General features: G+C 46.5%; 1 protein-coding gene across 5 annotated transcripts in view; it reads left to right on the plus strand.

The window, feature by feature from the left end:
- The window catches only part of FHOD3 (formin homology 2 domain containing 3), a 381469-nt gene that overhangs the window by 160535 nt on the left and 202705 nt on the right, over positions 1–18229 (plus strand). For all 5 annotated transcript variants that reach the window (XM_079783592.1, XM_079783590.1, XM_079783588.1 and 2 more), the window contains exon 5: positions 5445–5550. In XM_079783592.1, coding sequence (XP_079639718.1) covers positions 5445–5550 — 106 coding nt within the window. The remainder of the gene's footprint in view (positions 1–5444; positions 5551–18229) is intronic.

The following is an 18229-nucleotide window of genomic DNA, read 5'->3' on the forward strand; positions in this document are numbered from 1 at the left end:
TGCTTTTATCCCCAAATGCATTCCCCCCCCACCCAACCCACTCTCTACGTCTCTCAGTTTCCTTCCTGGTATCTCCTTCTGTCAGAGAGCTTTCCCCAAAGTAAACGACCCCTCACCACAGTCAGGGTCCCTCCGAATACCCCTGATGTCATCTGTGCTTACAGTATGGAATTAAGATACTCCGGGCACTTGTGAGAGTCCAGTCATCTGGAAGCTCGCTGGGTTCCATCGCTGTGTCTCTGAGGCCTCACATAGTGTCTGGTGCCACTTAAGCAATCGATGAATGGGCTGGGCAACCAGAATAGTCTAACAGATGTCTGTCTTCTGTCCTCCCTGTCTCTAATTTAGTCAGTGCTTCACTGACTAATTGTCCCAAAGCTCCACCTCCCACAAATCCAACTGGTATCCCTGTTCCTTAGATGAACAAAGCGAAACTTCTTCACCCTCCATGACGTCCTCTCTCAAATCCAGATCCCTGACTGCGGGAGCTGGACTTTCACTGTGTCCCCAGAGGCCATACCCATGCCCCTCCTCACCCTGACTCATGCAGTCCCTCTGTTTGCCTGTGTTTCTGTTGTTCAGCTTTGACTTCTTTCAAAACCTATGTTCACCTTGTTGAGTATCCAGTTGATGGCAGAACCACACAGAGAAGAGCTATTCTAAGTGACTTTAAAATACTGTAATTTGTGCATCTTGAATCACACACACACACAAATGAACTGTTTTCATGTTTACAGTAATCATGGTGGTGGTGGTAGTGTTGGTATTGCTATTCTGAGACTGTGTGGGTATATAGTTATCCCAATTTTGTCATTCTTAGAATTCTTAGGGATTGGGATTCTTGGTGTGAGGTAGAAAAAAGATAGAAAAGTAGAAGAGGTTAAGTTCAAAGCTCTGTATTCCTGAATTGGAAATATCAGACTGAACCCATGTTGTATATTATTTTAACAATCAAACAAGCAAATAAGCATATTTCTGCTCTGTTTATGGAAAAGGACCAGAAGCAACGATCAACCCATTAGCCAAAAGCACCCAAAGCAGCAAGACTGTGGTCTTAAAATACTGAAAGGAAGCAGAGCTCTTTGGAGAAAGAGCTGATTCTAAGTCTGGAGAAGGAAATGGGTAAAATAAACTTGGGACCTCTTATATGGACAGCAAGGAAGCTGTCAAATACTACTAGGATTATTGCCAAAAGAGTCTCCCACTGGTTGACCAAAGATGGGACAATGTAAGCACCAATAAGGATGATAATTTCAATGAGTTAAAACACATCAAGTGTTTGCATTGATAAGTTCATCATGATACTAGAAAAAAAATAAATCCAATGGATTGCTCACCATTGGAAAATGCTAGCGTCCAGCTCATAATTTTGAAAATGGGTAAAGTTGTAGAATCTCATATTTACCTCTTTCTATGCGAATTTTAGGATAATCAAACAGTAGTTGAAGTGAAGTTTTGTGCATAAAAATATTCTAGCTAAGAAGTAATAAGGAGTGATAGAATTAGAATACCCTGATTTTACAACCTCTAATGAATGAATGGATAGATAGGTCTGAGCAGCCGGAGCTGCTGATGTGACAGCGATGAGAAACAACCAGATGCTATGTGCGTCCTCATGGAAACACTGCCATCAATGATGTGGTCAAGCCAACACAGTCAACCCTGGAGCTGATCATGCTCTATGTGCAATAACCAGTGAATAAATGATCCAGGACAGAAGTGCTAGTTACACTACACCACAGGCGTGTAATCAACAAAACCCAGACTGTGGGCAAATGACCTACTTTCTTCAACACATAAATTTCCAGGGGGAAAAAAGAGAGACGAATTAAAATACATTTAAAATTTATATCAACTAATTGCCACATGTGGATCTTATTTGGATCCTGACACAAATTGTAAGAAAACAGTATTTATGAGACAGAAATCTGGTCACTGACTGGACATTTGATAACATAAGAAAGTATTAATTTTTTTTATTATGAGTACATAATTTTAAAGAGTTCCTACTTTGGAGATACATATTGGAATACTTATGGATTAAATGATGTGATGTCTGGGATTTGCTTCAAATTAATATGACAGCAGACTGGGGGTGTGACAAAAGAAACAGGATTGGTATGACTTGATTGGCACCAGGGGTTCACTAAATTATTCTCTCTTATTTTGTATATGTTTAAAGTTTTCTATGGTGAAAAGTTAAAGAAATAAAACAAATATGTTTGGGGTCTTATAGCACATCCCCTCACCACGCCTGTTCTGTAGTGTTGGCTTGGGATTCTCAGGGACGCTGTTTCTACTGTTTATTCATTAAACTAATATTTTTGAGCAGCCTTTGTCCACACCTCGTAGGCAAGGGAGAAGGTGTTTGCCATCAGAAGTTTATAACCTGTCTGGAAGACCACCCACGTGCACACAAAACAGCTGTAAACCACAGAGCAAGGATGCACTGGGGATTGAATGGGTTACACAGGTTGCAAGCTGTCTGGGACCTTGATCACTTCTCACACCCATGAGCCTGCCTCTCCATCATCCCTTGTGTTTTCTAGATGTGGAGGTTATATTTGGAATTAGGGGGTAAACAACAACAACAACAACAAAAACTTGAGCCATTGCCCATTTGGATTGCGTTGCATATTCCTTGATTAATAGGCATTAAAAAATGATCACAGGTTAATGCATGGCTCTTATAGAAAATTCTGAAGTGCAGTGATAATCACTTATTTGTTAGTGTTAACATTTTGATTTCATTCTTGTTGTTTCAAGAACCACTTATTAGCACCTATATATTTTAGGATATGTGTTTAAGATCTAGTACATTGCCGATTTGGAAGATACGCTCCACATTTACTATCCATACATTTTTAGTTCCTAAAGTGCCTTATCTACATATGTGCATACAGTTTACTTTGGGCTCTGAATTATTTTTATAAACACCATCTCCTCTGTCCAGTGTTTTTTCTAGGTACCTTTCCCAGACAGTCAACTCGATATTAATATTAGTGATTAGCTTGAGTGGTTTCTTGAGAGCTTGTTCTCACTTTTTCACCATGAAGTCATGTGTGAATCTAGTTTTAGTTAAAGTAATAAACATTGTTACATGCTTGGAAAAACTTTCTGACTAGACATGAGCTCATCTAAATGTTCACTTTTCACATATGCTGGTGGAAAAGGATATGGGATGGAGAGAGAATTATTTTTTATTTCCTTTATACATAGGAGTGTAAAGTAATTTTCCAAAAACTCATGATATTGTCCCATTTTCTCTTGCTTTCCAAAGCCATGATTATCTTAAAGTCTGAACTAACACAGCTGTCTCTCATTACCTTCGGGGCACAAGCCTTGCTCCCCCTCCCCCGGTGCCCTCTGAACACTGAGAGTGCTTTCTTGGTTCAAAGGGAGCCCGTGCCTGGCCTGCCCACATTGAGCTCACGTCCTCCATCCATATAATTGGAAAATGCCGTAAAATCCAAATGAGGGACTGATTTAACAGAGAGACTGGAGGATTGTGCCAGTTCGTCTACATTATTTTTTCTTTTTTTGGAGATCAACCAGGGTTGCTGACCATTCCTAGAAGAGTAACCTTTCATTATTCCATTAAGCTTTCTACTATTTACATCACTGAGGTTTTTTTTAGTTTTGCTCTGTTGTTATAATTGAGGAAGAATGTTCCAGCCTTATCCTGGTTGTGTTTGAGACAAGGCACTGTCCGACTGAGAGGATCTCCCACAGCAGAAGAAGGAAGATCCCTCTCCTACACTTCCATAGAGGTGGCTACTACAGGAAAGAGTGCCCTGGGGGAGGGCGAGGGACATCGGTGCTGTGGCCACTGTTTGTCACTCTTGAGTCTTTATCTGTAAAGAGACGGTAGGATTAGATCAGTGGTTCTTGAACTGGCCGGCCTTTAGGATTTCCTGGGGCATTCAAGAGCAAAGCTGGGCCTCACTCCCAGAAATTCTGGTTAAGTCCTCCGGGGAAGGGTCCTGCTTCCGCTTCCTTTTCAAAGCTCCCAGATGATCCTAAGTGGGCTGAGGCCCATCTGAGCACCTCCCAGTCACCTGGAGGGCACCTCCCAATCACGTGGAGGGCATGGTAGGCATAGGTCCGTGGGCTCCACCGCAAACTTTCCTATCAAGTAAGTCAGGGGTGGAGCTGGGCGTTTGCATTTTTCACAAGTTCCCAGGTGACCCTTTTGCTCCCCATGGGTCTGGATACCTCTCTTTGTGAACTACTGAGTCGATGACCCTGAGGTTCCTTCCCTGGCCTGCCTTCTGTGAGCAGGTCTGCAGGCCACCCACAGTGGCTCTTGGGAGGGGTGGCACGCTGTTCCAGATACATACGGGGAACTGTGCTCTGCCTCCTGCTGGTCTGGCAAGCCCACAGCTCAGGAGATGGAGAGTCTGCTTCCTTAGGTTCTGATACCATTTACAAGGCCTTAAGGACTGTCCTTTGGAACACACAGGGGGTTTTGAATCCTTCACTTGATGGTCTGTGCTGCTGTTGGACGTTCCCGCTGTTAAACACAGCAAGCTTCATGTGGCTCATGCCTAGGGACCTGTGAGGGTGCAGAGCCTGCTGGTTTTTGAAGAATGAGAAGCAGAACACTATAAATATTCCTGACAGTCAGGGATTCGCTTGCTTTATCTTTATTAGATTGCCCAGAAGGCAATCCTTGGTCTTTGGCAAACAACAATGCGAAGACTGGTTGTAAAATTCCTCTGGCAACAGTTGAGATGCTTCATTTGAATAGAGCAGAACAATCTCAGGGGTCGGTCTGGCTTCAAAGGCTTGTGCATAGTTTTAACAGCACAGTCTGCATGGAGGATGGACCGGGACAGGATTTGAAGTTGTTTTTTTTCTCTTCATGTGTCTTTTTAAAAAAATTTATCTTTATTGTTGAAAGTATTACAGATGTCCCCTTGGTTTTTGTTGTTGTTTTTTTTTTCCCCATTGACCCCCTCCTCCCCACACTTGCCCCTACCAAGCCTTCACCACACTATTGTCTGTGTCCATGTGCTATGCATATCCTATATAATAAAAGGTTAATATGCAAATCAACCGAAAGGTGGAATGACCGGTCGCTATGGTGCACACTGACCACCAGGGGGCAGATGCTCAATGCAAGAGCTGCCCCCAGCCTGCAGGCCCGAGGCTGGCCAAGGCAGGTGCCAGTGGCTCCCCCCCCCCCCCCCCGCCCCAACTCCGCTGATCGCCCCCGCCAGTCACCCCACAGATCGGCCTTGATCGCCAGCCAGGCCTTGGGACCCTACCCATGCACAAATTTTGTGCACCAGGCCTCTAGTATGCATATACGTTCCCCAGTTAATCTCACCCCCAACCCCCACCTTCACCTTCCCTCTGAAATTTATCAGTCTGTTCTCTGGTTCTATGTCTCTGAATCTATTTTGTTCATCAGTTAATTTTTTTCTCTCCTCTCCTGCCAGGATGACAAGGATTTGGTGCATGAATTTGTGGTGGCTGAAGGTCTGACCTGTTTGATCAAGGTGGGAGCTGAGGCCGACCAGAACTATCAGAACTACATCCTGAGGGGTAAGTTCCCACGGGCCATGCAGCAGCCAGCCCCTGCTGCCAGGGAGGTCTTGGGGGTGGGGTGGGGAGGGGTCCTCCAGGAAGTTCAACACCCAGAACTTTTTAAAAGGCTTGGATTAGGAGTAAGATGACGAAACCACCCTGTGGCAAAAGATGACACCTTCATCAAGTCTCATCAATTTTTAAGAATTAGTGACTGAGCTAATTTTACTGACTTTCATATGAAGTCTTTTCTGGCTATTAAGAAAAAAGGATGTACTATGAACTAGGTACTTTGTAATCTCTTTTATGGTGAAGAAGGGGACATATTAAGTGGGCTTGGGCAAAGTCTGCATTTCAGCAGAAAGCCACCCAAATCCAAAGAGGCCCATTTATTTTCTGAGAAAAGTATTTTCTCCAACTTGAGTTACCACCAGAGCATGTGTCAGAGTGCACATTCCTCGCTGGGCAGGTCCTTCTGCTCCTGACTCAGTATGTCTGGGTTGCACCCAGGAATTTGCATCATAAGGAGCAATTCTGATATCGACCTCCATGATTTCATTTTTATAAAGCAATGCACATGTGGAGTTGGGAATGCTGATTATTGTTCCAGCTCATAAAGTTAATGCTCTTTTCATAGTTACAGGTTTTTTTTTTTGATGCACCTTCATATAAATCCCAATTTTATTTGATCCTATAAGAAAACCTGTGAATGTTTTAAGGTAGGAATTACTAGGTTGGACCATATGAAATCACTGTTATCAATAGTTTTGACCTATAATAAGATAAATTTAACATAGTTTAATATTATCCTAATTTTGCAGCTGAAAAATTTGAGACGCAAGGAGCTGGAATGTTTGCCTAATAAAATCAGTTTTGCCGGTGTGTGGTCACATCGTGGGGCACAGCAAGGTCAATGCAGACCTGGCCCCTTTTCTGCACATGTGCCCCTCTTCTGTGATCATATAAGGAAAAAACCTTCCTTTCCTTTCCCTCGGATGAAGGAAAAATACATGCAACGGCTGACTTAATATCGAGTGTCCATGGTTAGTTGGAGACAGGCAAAATGGAGCTGTCTGCCACAGTCCTGGTTGCATTTTACCCTGAGACGTGTCCTGATGTTCTGTGCCATTACACAGCACACTGAACCCTGAGTCCTCCCCTTTCCCTAATCCTGGAGAACCACTGTCATAAAAGGCAAAAGCAAAAGAGAAAACCGAGGGCTCATTACAAAAAAAATTAAGGACATATTTTCAAGTCAGTGTGAGTGGTTCCTATTCCTTTTATAAATTCCAAATGTGTGTGTGTGAGAGCCCCTCAGCCTCTGGCTTTTCTAGTTCATGGTGTTCGTAAGACGAAGGAGTTGTCTCATTTGGTTGAACTTCAGTTTTTTCCTGGGTGTGTGATGGATCCTCATGACAAGTTGTCAGTAGACAGGCTCTATTGGTGAATTAAAGGATTTCTGCCCTCAATATAATTAAAACATTTATGTGGAAACTTTTGTGGGGTGTGTAGACAGATTAACCAGAACATTGTCCTGCACTGTTGCTTTCCAATGCAGCTGTCTTTCTGTGTCTTAGGAGACGGTGCATGCCTTGATTCTCACCCTCGTGTCCCATTCACACTGGTCCAACACCTCAAATAGGGGAAGGCACAGAAATCCGGGTGGAGGAAGTTCTAGTTTATTTTCAAGGTGACCTATAAATATGGATGTTCATAAGTTGAAACACATGGAAGGAAATATACCTAAAATGGCCTAATTCTGAATAGTGAGTCCAAATTGACAAATTTTTATGTTTAAAGTATGCATCATTTTAACTTTAAAAAAGAAGTCTTCTCTAGCCAATGCTTGTGTGAACATATGCGCGCACACACCTCTATAGAACTAATATTAAAACCATCTACGTGTTGATTGTCATTCTTCTAACCTTATCTAGGAGTGTATATGTGCATTTTTATTGAGTCATCATCAGTGTAAACAGCTACATTCAAGGCTGGGGAGATGGGTAGGGCTCTGCCAGCTGTAGTCAGCCTCCTTTTATCAGGAAGGTAAAATCCTTGTCAGAAGCCCCCTGCAGACATCCCATGGATTAGAACTGGGTCACATGACCAGTATAGCTGCAAGGGAGGCTGGCAGAGTGAGTATAAGTCCTCACTTAACGTGTCTATAGTTAATTGGAACTGTGGTCAAACGGATGAAACAAAACCAGTTTGACCATAGGTAATTGATATAAACAAGAGTTAAGTTCCTATGGAATCTCATGAGTGTTATAACAAAACTAGAGGCCCAGTGCATGATTGAATCATGCACGTCAGGGTCCCGATGGACTCACCATCATGTATCCCAGCAGGCCAGGCGGCAGCTCCACCTCCTCACCCCTCAGACTGCGGCCCCGAAACGACACTTCGAGTCCATCGGGACCCTGACGGATGGCCGGGGTGAAAAAGCGCCCCACAGGGGCGGGCCGGTTAACCCGGACTTCACAGGGCAGGAGGTGCAGCGTGTGCGCAGAGTGACGGGGCGTAGGTGGATGCGGTGCTTCTCCATGTCTTCCTCGTCGCTGCTCTCCATCCTCTGCCGGGTTTCCGTGGCTCGCTGACTGAGGCCGGAGCTCGCTCCCCACTTTTGATGATCCGCGGCTGCTGAGGGGGTCTCCCCTGCTGTTGAGAGGCGCAGGGGGTGGGACCCCCTCAGCGGCCTGGATCTGGCCGTTGAGAGGCACAGGGGGCGGGAGTCCCGCCCCCTGTGCCTCTCAACAGCAGCATAGCCCCGCTCAGTGGCAGCGGATCCTGCCTCTCAATGGCCGGATAGGCCACCCTGAGTCCCGCCCCCCAGCCTCCGCCGCCCAATCGTGGGCGTAGCGGAGTGATGGTAATTTACATGGTACGCTATTATTAGATAGGATGATGTTGAATGAAACAGTGTTACTCAAGGACATGCTGTATTTGATTTCCTGGACTCTAAGGGGCGGCAGCAAGAGAGAAAGGCATGGCTTTGGATCTGAGGGTTACCAGTGCCTGTTATGTAGAGGGAATTAGGAAGAAACAACTCAGCCTGGCTGAGAAAGCCTGCTGGAGAGCAGCCATGTGGTGGCCCGGTTGGAGGTAGTGAGGGCCTCCCTGCTGCTGAGGGAATGGTTGGTTGTTTAGGGGGCAGAATAAGCTTAATGGCTACACAAGACCCCAAACCATGAATTGTGTGAATTGTCCTTCATGGCAATGAAAGATGGCATTGACGTAGAGTACCTCCTCCAGGCGCTCTACCTTAGGGAGTGCTTATCATTAAGCTCGCGGTGGTTTATGACTTGGCAGTGTTCTGATCTGTACCAGAGGCAATTACAAATGTTTACGAATCAGAAGGTCCAAGCACAACCAGGGAGAGCCCTGACAACCGCCTGCTGCTCTCTGGCTGTGCAGAAAGTGCCCCTGAGGTAAGACCCTTACTGCAGACAGCTCTTCCTCATGTGGGGGGTTGCTCCATGTTTCCATTGCCAGCACCTGGGCCTGGCCTTTAGACTTGGCTTTCCCAGGAGCATCCATGTATTGGAGGCAGAAGGTTCCCATGTGTTACCTGGGACACGAGCATGTGCGCCACGCCCCTGCAGCTGACAACAAGGTGTCTGTTTCCAGGCGGGGAGGTGTGTTTGCATGGCTGCCTCACATCAGCTAAGTCTTGGAGGACACCGGGTAACCAGGGCGCTGTGCAAACCTCAGCACATTTTGAAGTATTTGACCGAAATGCGTGCCAGGAAAGTACCTTCTGAGAGCTGTAAATGACAGATTTGGGGGTGTGACTTTTGAATTTTTATACAAGGAAACTATAATTTTTCCTAGGCCACATGTTGAGTCACCCCTTCCTGACTTTGAACAACTTCTCATGGAGGTTTTTTCGGGCTTGATCACCGGCTGGCGGCCAGGCGACATTTGCGATCGGGATGACCTTCACATCACCTCTTTATTTGTCGAACTGTTTTTAACTATATCACCCTAGATGCAGATCAACAGAGAGAAACTGGAAAGAGTCTCAGTTTTGTAATTCACAGTCTCCTGGGGAGAACTCAGCATGCTACCCGGGGTCACGCGGAGTCCTCAGGGGGCAGCACCTTTGTTGTGGTTTCCATGGGGAGGCAGAGGAAGCAGGTTTAGGAGTGGCCAGTGTGAAGAATTTCCGGGGGCCCTGGAATTTAGGGCTGTCCCTGGTTTTCTCGTTACCTGGCCCTGGGTGATTCCGGTGGGAATGTCATGGCCTAGAGTGTGAGAGCCCACAGGGCAGGTGGTTGGGGGTGGACTTGAGCTGCTGGGCAAGGGGAACTGACTGACCTCAGCCTGGTCAAGATGGCATTCCAGAACCCCTGATATGACAGCCTGGCCTCTGTGGCTCAGTTTTGATCCCCTGTCAGGGTGTGTGTGAGAGGCAACCGATTGATGTCCCTCCCTCCCTCCCTCTGTCCCTTCCTTTCTCTAAGATCAATGGAAAAACAAAAAACACATGATGAGGTGGTTGATTGTCCAGTGCCGTGGAGGAGTTCCTGCATGGAGTACCTTAGGAGCTCCACTTGGTGTGACCATGTGCAAGTCCCTGGATCCAAGGGAAACAAGCGCATTTGGAGAACCCACTGCTTTCCACATCTGCTTTTAGAACTCGTTTAATTTATCTTTATTTTTGCACTCGGCCCTCTGTCAGCTCCCCTTGTAAGGCCCAGGAATCTGTTGCTTTTAGTAGAGGATGCATCTGCTGAGAAGTAAAGATAGGTTTTGAGTTATGGTGTAGCCAAGTGCTCTCCAAAAAATGTGAGCCGGCTGCTGGGAATAGGTCTTAAATGTACAACATGTAGAAATAATATTTATCTGGCTTATTATTCTTGGATGGTTATAGCTAATGATCTAAAGGTTGTTGTTTTTTTTTTCTCGATAGACAGTATTTAATATAAATCTACTGTGGAATTTGTACCTCACAATTATTCTTATTGCAGTAAGACCTAGAGTGGTATCTTCTTGGGAACTTAGACAGTGTAACTGAGACACAGCCCTGCCCCAGAGGAGCTCCTGGGAGGGGCTGAGCATGGCCGTTCTATGTGTTTTATGGCATTTGTCTTCTGTGTTTAGGAATTGCATATAAGTGATATACTTTGGGGAAGAAGGGAGAAGCAGACACGGAGAATTAGTCTGACCAGCCACCTTTCTTGGCTGCACCTGAAGGGAAGCTGCCTCTTAAGGGCTAGGTTTTCATGGAGAAAGTTGATTTTATCCTAAAGCAAATTATTCGTGAATCATAAAACACACCTCAGTCATTACAGAGCTGGATAAGGTCTTAGAACTCCTTTAGCTTGACCCTCTCATTTTAGGAGAAAATGTCAGATATTTGGTTTGTCCCCATATGTTTTTAAAAATATTTTAATGGTTGCCAATATTAAAAATGAGATATTTAATCCAGATTTTAGACTTTTTTTTTTTTTTTTTTTTGCAAAAACTACAACCTGAGAAATTCAGAGCCTTGCCAACTATCACTTAACTATATTTCAGCACAGGAAAAAATTGCCTTGCCTGTTAGGGGATCGCTTAATGAGGATCAGGACTTCAGGACAGATGGTTTCTGTTGGCATCGATGTCATGAGGAACAGAAATATTACAGACCGCATAGGAAGAGTTTTTATGATGCTAGAAGGCAGTGGTACAAAATGATCAAATGCTAATTAAATCAACGTCCTCCATCTCAGAAAAACTGAAGCGCGTGTGTTGGCATTTCAGAGCAACAGAGGAGAGCGAGGTTGGATTCAGACTCTACACAGTGGTTAGGGAGGGGCTCAAACTAGTCCCAAGGTGAGGACTGGGAGCAGAAGGGGGAGCCGCTTACTTCCTGAACTGAGGCCAGATGCTCAGCATTGTGTGGTCCATGGAATAGCCTTGCTTGACTCCTGCATCCCTGACTCTGGTCCTGGGGCACACCTGGCCTGACTCTCGCATCCCCGACTCTGGTCCTGGGGCACACCTGGCCTGACTCCTGCATCCCCGACTCTGGTCCTGGGGCACACCTGCTGGCCTGGAGGAACATACCTCTCTTCTGCCTCTTGCTGTGAGCTTTCTGTGCTTCGTCAGGATGTCAGGGATCAATTATGGCAGCCGCATGGCCCAGCTTTGATGTGGATGACACAGCTGCACAAATGCCCTGGTGGACTCTGCCACCAGCCCCTGGGGGTTGAGGCCAGGGTGGAGGATGAGGTCCTTCCTCCCTTGATGTCTCCCTTTGCTGAGTCGCTGTGATAGGAGGGAATTGTGTCGGCTGGTACAAATTGGCAGCCCGTGGTGAACCTGCAGGCATTTTGTTTGCCAATCTATCATGTTAAATTTTAAAATAGTCGTGAACATTTAAAATTGGGAGATTTGATGTAAATATATGGATTTCTGGCTTCTTGTGAAAAACTGAACACTTGTGCCAACACAGGTCCTCATTGCTGCGTGGCCACAAGTAGCTGGAGTTGGAAGGAGCTGCCCCTTGACTTGGGATGCTGGGCTGTGTTTACCACAGGCCCCACCATTCCCTTTTGTATGACTCCTGGGCTGCTCCACTTATTTTGTGGCCTCTGTGCCTCCTAGGCATATAAGTTTGAGTCTTCTGACTAATGACCTCACACTCTATGAAATGAGAATAGCAGTTATCTAAAGTAGAAAAGCCTGGCTTCATTGTAGCTGGGCAGCAGTTGTCATTGCTACTTCACGCACTTGGTTCTCCGGTCCAACACGAATGTTTTCTTTATCCCCCACACCCTTCGCCCTGGCATTGCTCAATATGTGCACAGCTCAGCACTGTCTTCCGCCCCTCCCCCTCAAGCCTTTCTGTGATTATCTAAGGATGGACATCCTGTCACTACACGGACAGCGCTGTCCTATCATGGGAATGGAGGCGGAGAGTAGGCGGAGCACCGACTGAGGCCAGAGCTATTTGACAAGATCCCCGCTGGAAACTTGCTGCATTGGTTGAACTTGCTGTGGGTATAGCCAGGCTTTCATCTCCATCCTAAATCGTGAGCCTCTGAACCCACCCCAGGCCTGCGGTGATCATTCCTTATAGTCTTTGTCATTCCTGGTGACTAGGGCACGCTTATTCCTGCCAATGAACTTTATAATTGTTCTTACAAAGCGATTTGTAACTTTGGTTGTCACTGAGTTAAATTTGTCAGTTACTTTGGGAAGCATTGACAACTTTATTTGGAAATTCAAAATGATTGCTTACGTGCACGTCCATGTCCCGGGACAAATCCTTTTCAAGGACATATTCTCCATCTAACTCTTGGGTGTGATGTCTATTTCATTTTCTTTCGCTAAAGAATTTTATGCATGTCTCCCCATGGTATTTGTTTATTTATTTATTTTTGTTTATTCACTTTTTAAATGGGCCTAATATTTACCACACGATAGAGTGAGAGGATTCTCTGGGGACCTTTTCCTGTTTATTTTGTAAACTTGGTCTGGGAATGTCAGCTCCTACGAAGGGCCTTTCTCGCCCTCCGTGGGTGTGTTTTGCTTCCATCAGGGAACACTCCGAGTCTGGGGGCCTGGATGCTTCAGTGTGGCGACCACTTAGCGAACACAACGAGTTTCGTGTGTGACGTCCCCTCTCCCCGAGGGAGAGCTAGCCGCCTCTTCTCTGTGTTTCCACGTTTGAAACTCTTCCTGTGAGCACTTGCCTGGTAGCATGCCTGCTGGAGATGGATCTGCTGGTTCCGGGCCTTCACCAGCTGTGGCTTGTGGGCTGGGGAGGCCTGAGAAGCTGGGCCACTCAGAGGTGGGGGCCCTGGTCTTCACTGTTTATTTGTTTTTGTTAGTCCCGTATTTGTCAAAACCTCTGCTTTTGGCATCTAATGTTCTCAGTGCCCCAGTGTTCTGACCTCGGCCTGACCTTTTTTGCTCACCCACTTGGCACGCTATCGGGGATGGAGCCACCAGGTTGAACTAGCCACAAACCAAGGCCAGGAAAGCCACAGTCCGCCTGTTTGGGGAGGGAGGCTGAGTCACTCTTTCTGGTGCTGCTGACGCGTGGTGACAGACAGGATACCTGTCAGTGTCCCATCTGTGGCCCCTCTTTCCCACTGTGCATCAGGCCAGCACCCCTCTTTATTTTAGAGAGAGTAAAGGGGAGGGAGGGAGGAAGGGGAGGAGAGAGAGAGAGAGAGAAAGAGAGAGAGAGAGAGAGAAAGAAAAGGAATGACATCTGACATCTGAGAGAGACACATCTATTGGTTGCCTCCCATAAGCCCCCTACCAGGGATTGAACCTGCCCTTGACTGGGAATAAACCCGAGACCCTTTGGTCTGTGGGCTGACACTCTAACCACTAAACTACACTGACCAGGGTGGACCTGCACCCCTCTTAAAAAACTGGGTCAGAGAGTAGCTGAGAGCTGCACCCACCTTCTAGCCCAGTGATGGCGAACCTATGACACGCGTGTCAGCACTGACACGCGTAGCCATTTCTGATGACACACGGCCGCTGAGGCGGCCGCATGCCAAGGATGAAACATTTGCTGCTCCTGAGGATGAAACATTTGCGAAGTAATGTTTTTTCCTCAAAGTGACACACTACCCGAGTTATGCTCAGTTTTTTGGCGAAGTTTGACACACCAAGCTCAAAAGGTTGCCCATCACTGTTCTAGCCCTTCTGCTGGCAGAGCTCACGTCTCCCCTTGGCCGCCCAGGCCTTGGATATTGCGGGCTTGCCGGACTCTCTGATTACTTCCTGCAGCACTGCATTTCCCGCAGAGGGAGTTGTAGCACTGCTGTAGATGGGCCCCTCGAAGTCAGTGCTGTGTGGCGGGCCACCCCGGTCTCGGGGCTCATGGCATCTCTCTACCTGTGCTTCTCAGGGTCATTGGGGGTAGACGGGCAGGACGGTGGTTTGGAGGCCTCTGTTGTGCCGCCCTTTTTCCTGGAAGTGCCCAGTTATTGGAGTCATCATTGCGTGTATCTGTGCCTGACACACCCTCAGGCTGCCATGCTGGGCACAGGCATGCAGTGGGCCAGGTGGGCGAGGGGCTCCTGCCGCAGGAAGCAGAGGAAGGCCAGAGCGATCCAGGCCTTTGCAGGGAAGAGTGCTTTCTGTTTTTCCTCTGGGCTCCCAGGTGAGAGAGCAAGGTGCTGGGGGGACCCCAGGTGAGGCAGGCGACATGCAGGAACCCCTCACTGCATTTGGTAGCGAGTAGGATGTTTTCCTCCAGTTTCTAACTCTAGGCATGGATACTTCCAGCTTTAACTGGGATTTTGATTTTCCCCGTATCCCCTTTGAAAGAATTTCCCCTCTATAATTAGAGAATGCTTTTCTCTTGGTAATTTTGCCTTATGATTAATAAGGCTTTTCTTTCACGTTTTATTTTTTTCTGAAATAAAAACCGATTATTAATAATCTTGAGCACAGAAAGCATTAAGTAGTAACAGAAATAGCCATGCAAAGCAGTCTTTGTAAAGCAGTACAGCTCGGTCTACCTGGCCAAGGTGATCTCCAACCCTGAGCATTCCGCCAAATCATGGGCAATGGCTGATATCTGACCATTTTTTTTTTTTTAACCTACAGAAATGGCAAAGTCAAATGGTTTCACTTAGCATTATTATAATTTGATCTCAACTCAACTCCTTCCTAGACTGATTAGATGCTTCTTTAGATTTCACCTTGCATTCTAAGTCACATTCAGGCCAGTTTGCAGCCCCCCCCCCCCCGCCTCCCCTAACAAACCCTGTAATTTTGTGCAGTCCTGCCTCTGAGCACTGCAACTTAAGAGCCGTTTCTGTCGCAGTCTCAGCCAAAGTGGTTTCTCCAGAACTCTCATCTCCACTAGAGGCCTTCACCTTCTTCCTTTTATGAGAAAAGAAGGAAGAAAGGAAAACAGTTGTTTGACCATTCCTATGTGTGGAATTTTCCACAGCTGAATCTCAAAGTAACTGACAAATTTAACTGCCGTGTGTTCATCGGGAATTTCCCCACTTTGTTCATACGGAAGGTGTGCCTCTCACTCCATCCTTCTCTCCTTCCTTGGTAGACTTTCCCAGAGGACCAGCAGGAAAGGTGCACCTTGAATCACAGTCATTACCTCCGTGGCTGTAACCATCTCTGTCGTGGTCCTCTTTCATAGGGCTTCTACTTACAAATCCACGTTTATGGTAGAACAGAATGTCTTAGCGAATTTTAAACCTAACCCCATACGTGGATTAAGTCTGTTTTCTTAGCCGGTGTTTGCTGGGGAAATATCAGTTGCTGTGTCCATAGACCACTGCATTTTGGAGTTTTGAGGGCTCTTGGTAACTTGGGCCAGCCTTCCTGCAGGGTGCCACTCTTTCCCCCCAACAATGTGGCTTCCTTGCCATCGAGGTGCATGAGACCCCAGCTCGGGTCACTCTGCAGTGTCCCACACCTGTGGAGCCAGCCATGTCCTGGGTATCCCTGAGGCCCCATGTCCAAACCTCAACACAGCATCTTTACACACCATTCAGCACCCCCACAGCACTTCGTTCATCATCTCTGTGAAGAGCACAGTACTCCATCACAGTTAAGTGAGCTACTCAGGGCCTCCTAGACCCCTTTCTCTTTCTCACTCTCTGCAATCATCCACCACCAAGTTTGGACTTCTCTACCCCTCATTCTTTTTTAAAATATGTTTTTATTGATTTTTAGAGAGAGAGGAAGGGAGAGGAATAGAGAGATAGAAACACTGATGAGATGACAGAGAAGCATCATTAATTGGCTGCCTCCTGCATGCCCCTACTGGGGATCGAGCCCGCAACGTGGGCATGTGCCCTGACCTGGAATTGAATTGGTGACCTCTTGGTTCCTGGGTCAACGCTCAGCCACTGAGCCACATTGGGCAGGTGCTGCCTCTCACTCTTCACTCCCCTTTCAAGTCTGTACATCTCTTTTCATTTCTAGTTACAGTGTCTGAATTCAGACATCATGTTTTCCTTCCTAATTTTCTCTATGAGCTAATTAGTTTCCCTGATTTCATTTCTGCTTTCCTTTGGTCCATTTTATACCTCGTTGCCTGGGTTGACTGATCCTCTAAATCTGGCCTCCTCAGTCCCTGGTGGAGATCCCTCAGTGATTCCTCTCATCCTCAGGAAGAAGTCCTGGCCCTTCCATGTGGGCAGAATGTCCATGGGGCTAGATATCGTCCAGTCCACTTCAGCCTTCTCTCTGACCTCAGTATTGCCTACAAGGCCCTTCCTCACCTGGTTCACGCTTTACCCTCTGCTTCCCGCATGTGCTCAGGATGGGGCTAAGATGCCAGATTCTCCAGACCTTGCCCTGACCCCGATATTTTGGCCCTCTGTGCAAACCATGGTATTGACACTTATCTCACTGACAATAAATATTTGTTGCAAATACACTTATGGGCCAGAGACTCTAGGCTAATTCCCTCTACCATAGTTGGCTGCCTGCATGTCGGTTTTCATGCTTAATGCCAGGCACGTTTTAGGAGCTCAGTGGACATTGGCTGAGGAGAGAAGAGATGAGGGATAGAATGTCTTCGGGGAAGAGCAATCATGATCCCGAGGAAGCTGTGGGTTTACACTGAGAATCGGAGGGAGCCTGGATTTGCCAACCTGAAGCTTTAGCTCACCAGATTGTTTTGTTTCTGAGGCACTGGAGCACATGTTGATTTGTTTTTGGTACTTAGAAAAAAATGCTAAATTATCGAATTTTCTTTTTGATAATTTTGCTAGTTCAGTAGATCAAGATGGTATGTATCTTGATTTTAACTGTCATGCCTTCTGAAGAGAAAATCCCATGCAAAATGGATTGTACTGTATAACCCCTTTTATATCTTAGGGAGTTCTCTACCTGCCCCTGAAACAGATGGATTGTGACTTCCATGGTGGCAGCAATAGCATTGTCCTAGCCCTTGTGGTCCCAGCTCCAGTCTGATCCCAATGCCTCATAGATATTTAACAACTACTTGATTTAAAAACTTAAATGAGTGAATGAGTGGGAAGGTGTGACTAGAGCCACACCACGGAGCTCTGTCTTGGTCTTAGTTAGTGCTTTGTGAGTGATTGTGGGTAAGTGCATGCTTTATACTGGGAACTGGGTATGCATGGTCAGAAGGTACAGAATGGGAAGACAGCAGTGATATAATAAAGGTTGACGTGTAATTGGGAGCATTTTCATTTGATTGGTTTTCAGTATCCTCGTGAGCTCAACCATGTTATCCCTTGCTTCCTTTTCCCTGCCTCTCCTTTCCTTTGCCCCTTAAGATTGGACTCCCCCAAAAGCCACTCCTGTTCTAGGTTGACCTAACATGTCTGGAGCCAGTTCCCGCAAGCAGAATAGTGCCCCATGGCCCTCACTGCACACACTCATCTCTGACCCTGAAACACTACGAGGGCATCCTGATAATCCCAGAATTAGAGCTCTACTTTGACCCGCCCAGGTCACCCTGTCCTTGGGACTGGGCTTGAGCCTGCCAGGGTATAAGTGGGGGATAAGTTTAGATGTAGTGAGATATGTAGGGTTGTTTTTGGAGAAAGGGGCAAACTTGTTGCATTTAAAGGCAGATTAGGAGCAATGAGCAGGAGTTATAGGAAAGTGGTTTTTGACTGAAGACAAGCTGCTAGAACAGGGTTGGAAAATTAGTTGATTTCCTTTGCCAACATAAACTGATCAGTGGCGACTTTCTGGAGCTCTCTGCTGAGGATTCTGAAGCCACATCCAGCATCAG

The sequence above is a fragment of the Cnephaeus nilssonii genome (genome assembly GCF_951640355.1).
Source record: "Cnephaeus nilssonii genome assembly, chromosome: 11".
Classification (NCBI taxonomy): domain Eukaryota; kingdom Metazoa; phylum Chordata; class Mammalia; order Chiroptera; family Vespertilionidae; genus Cnephaeus; species Cnephaeus nilssonii.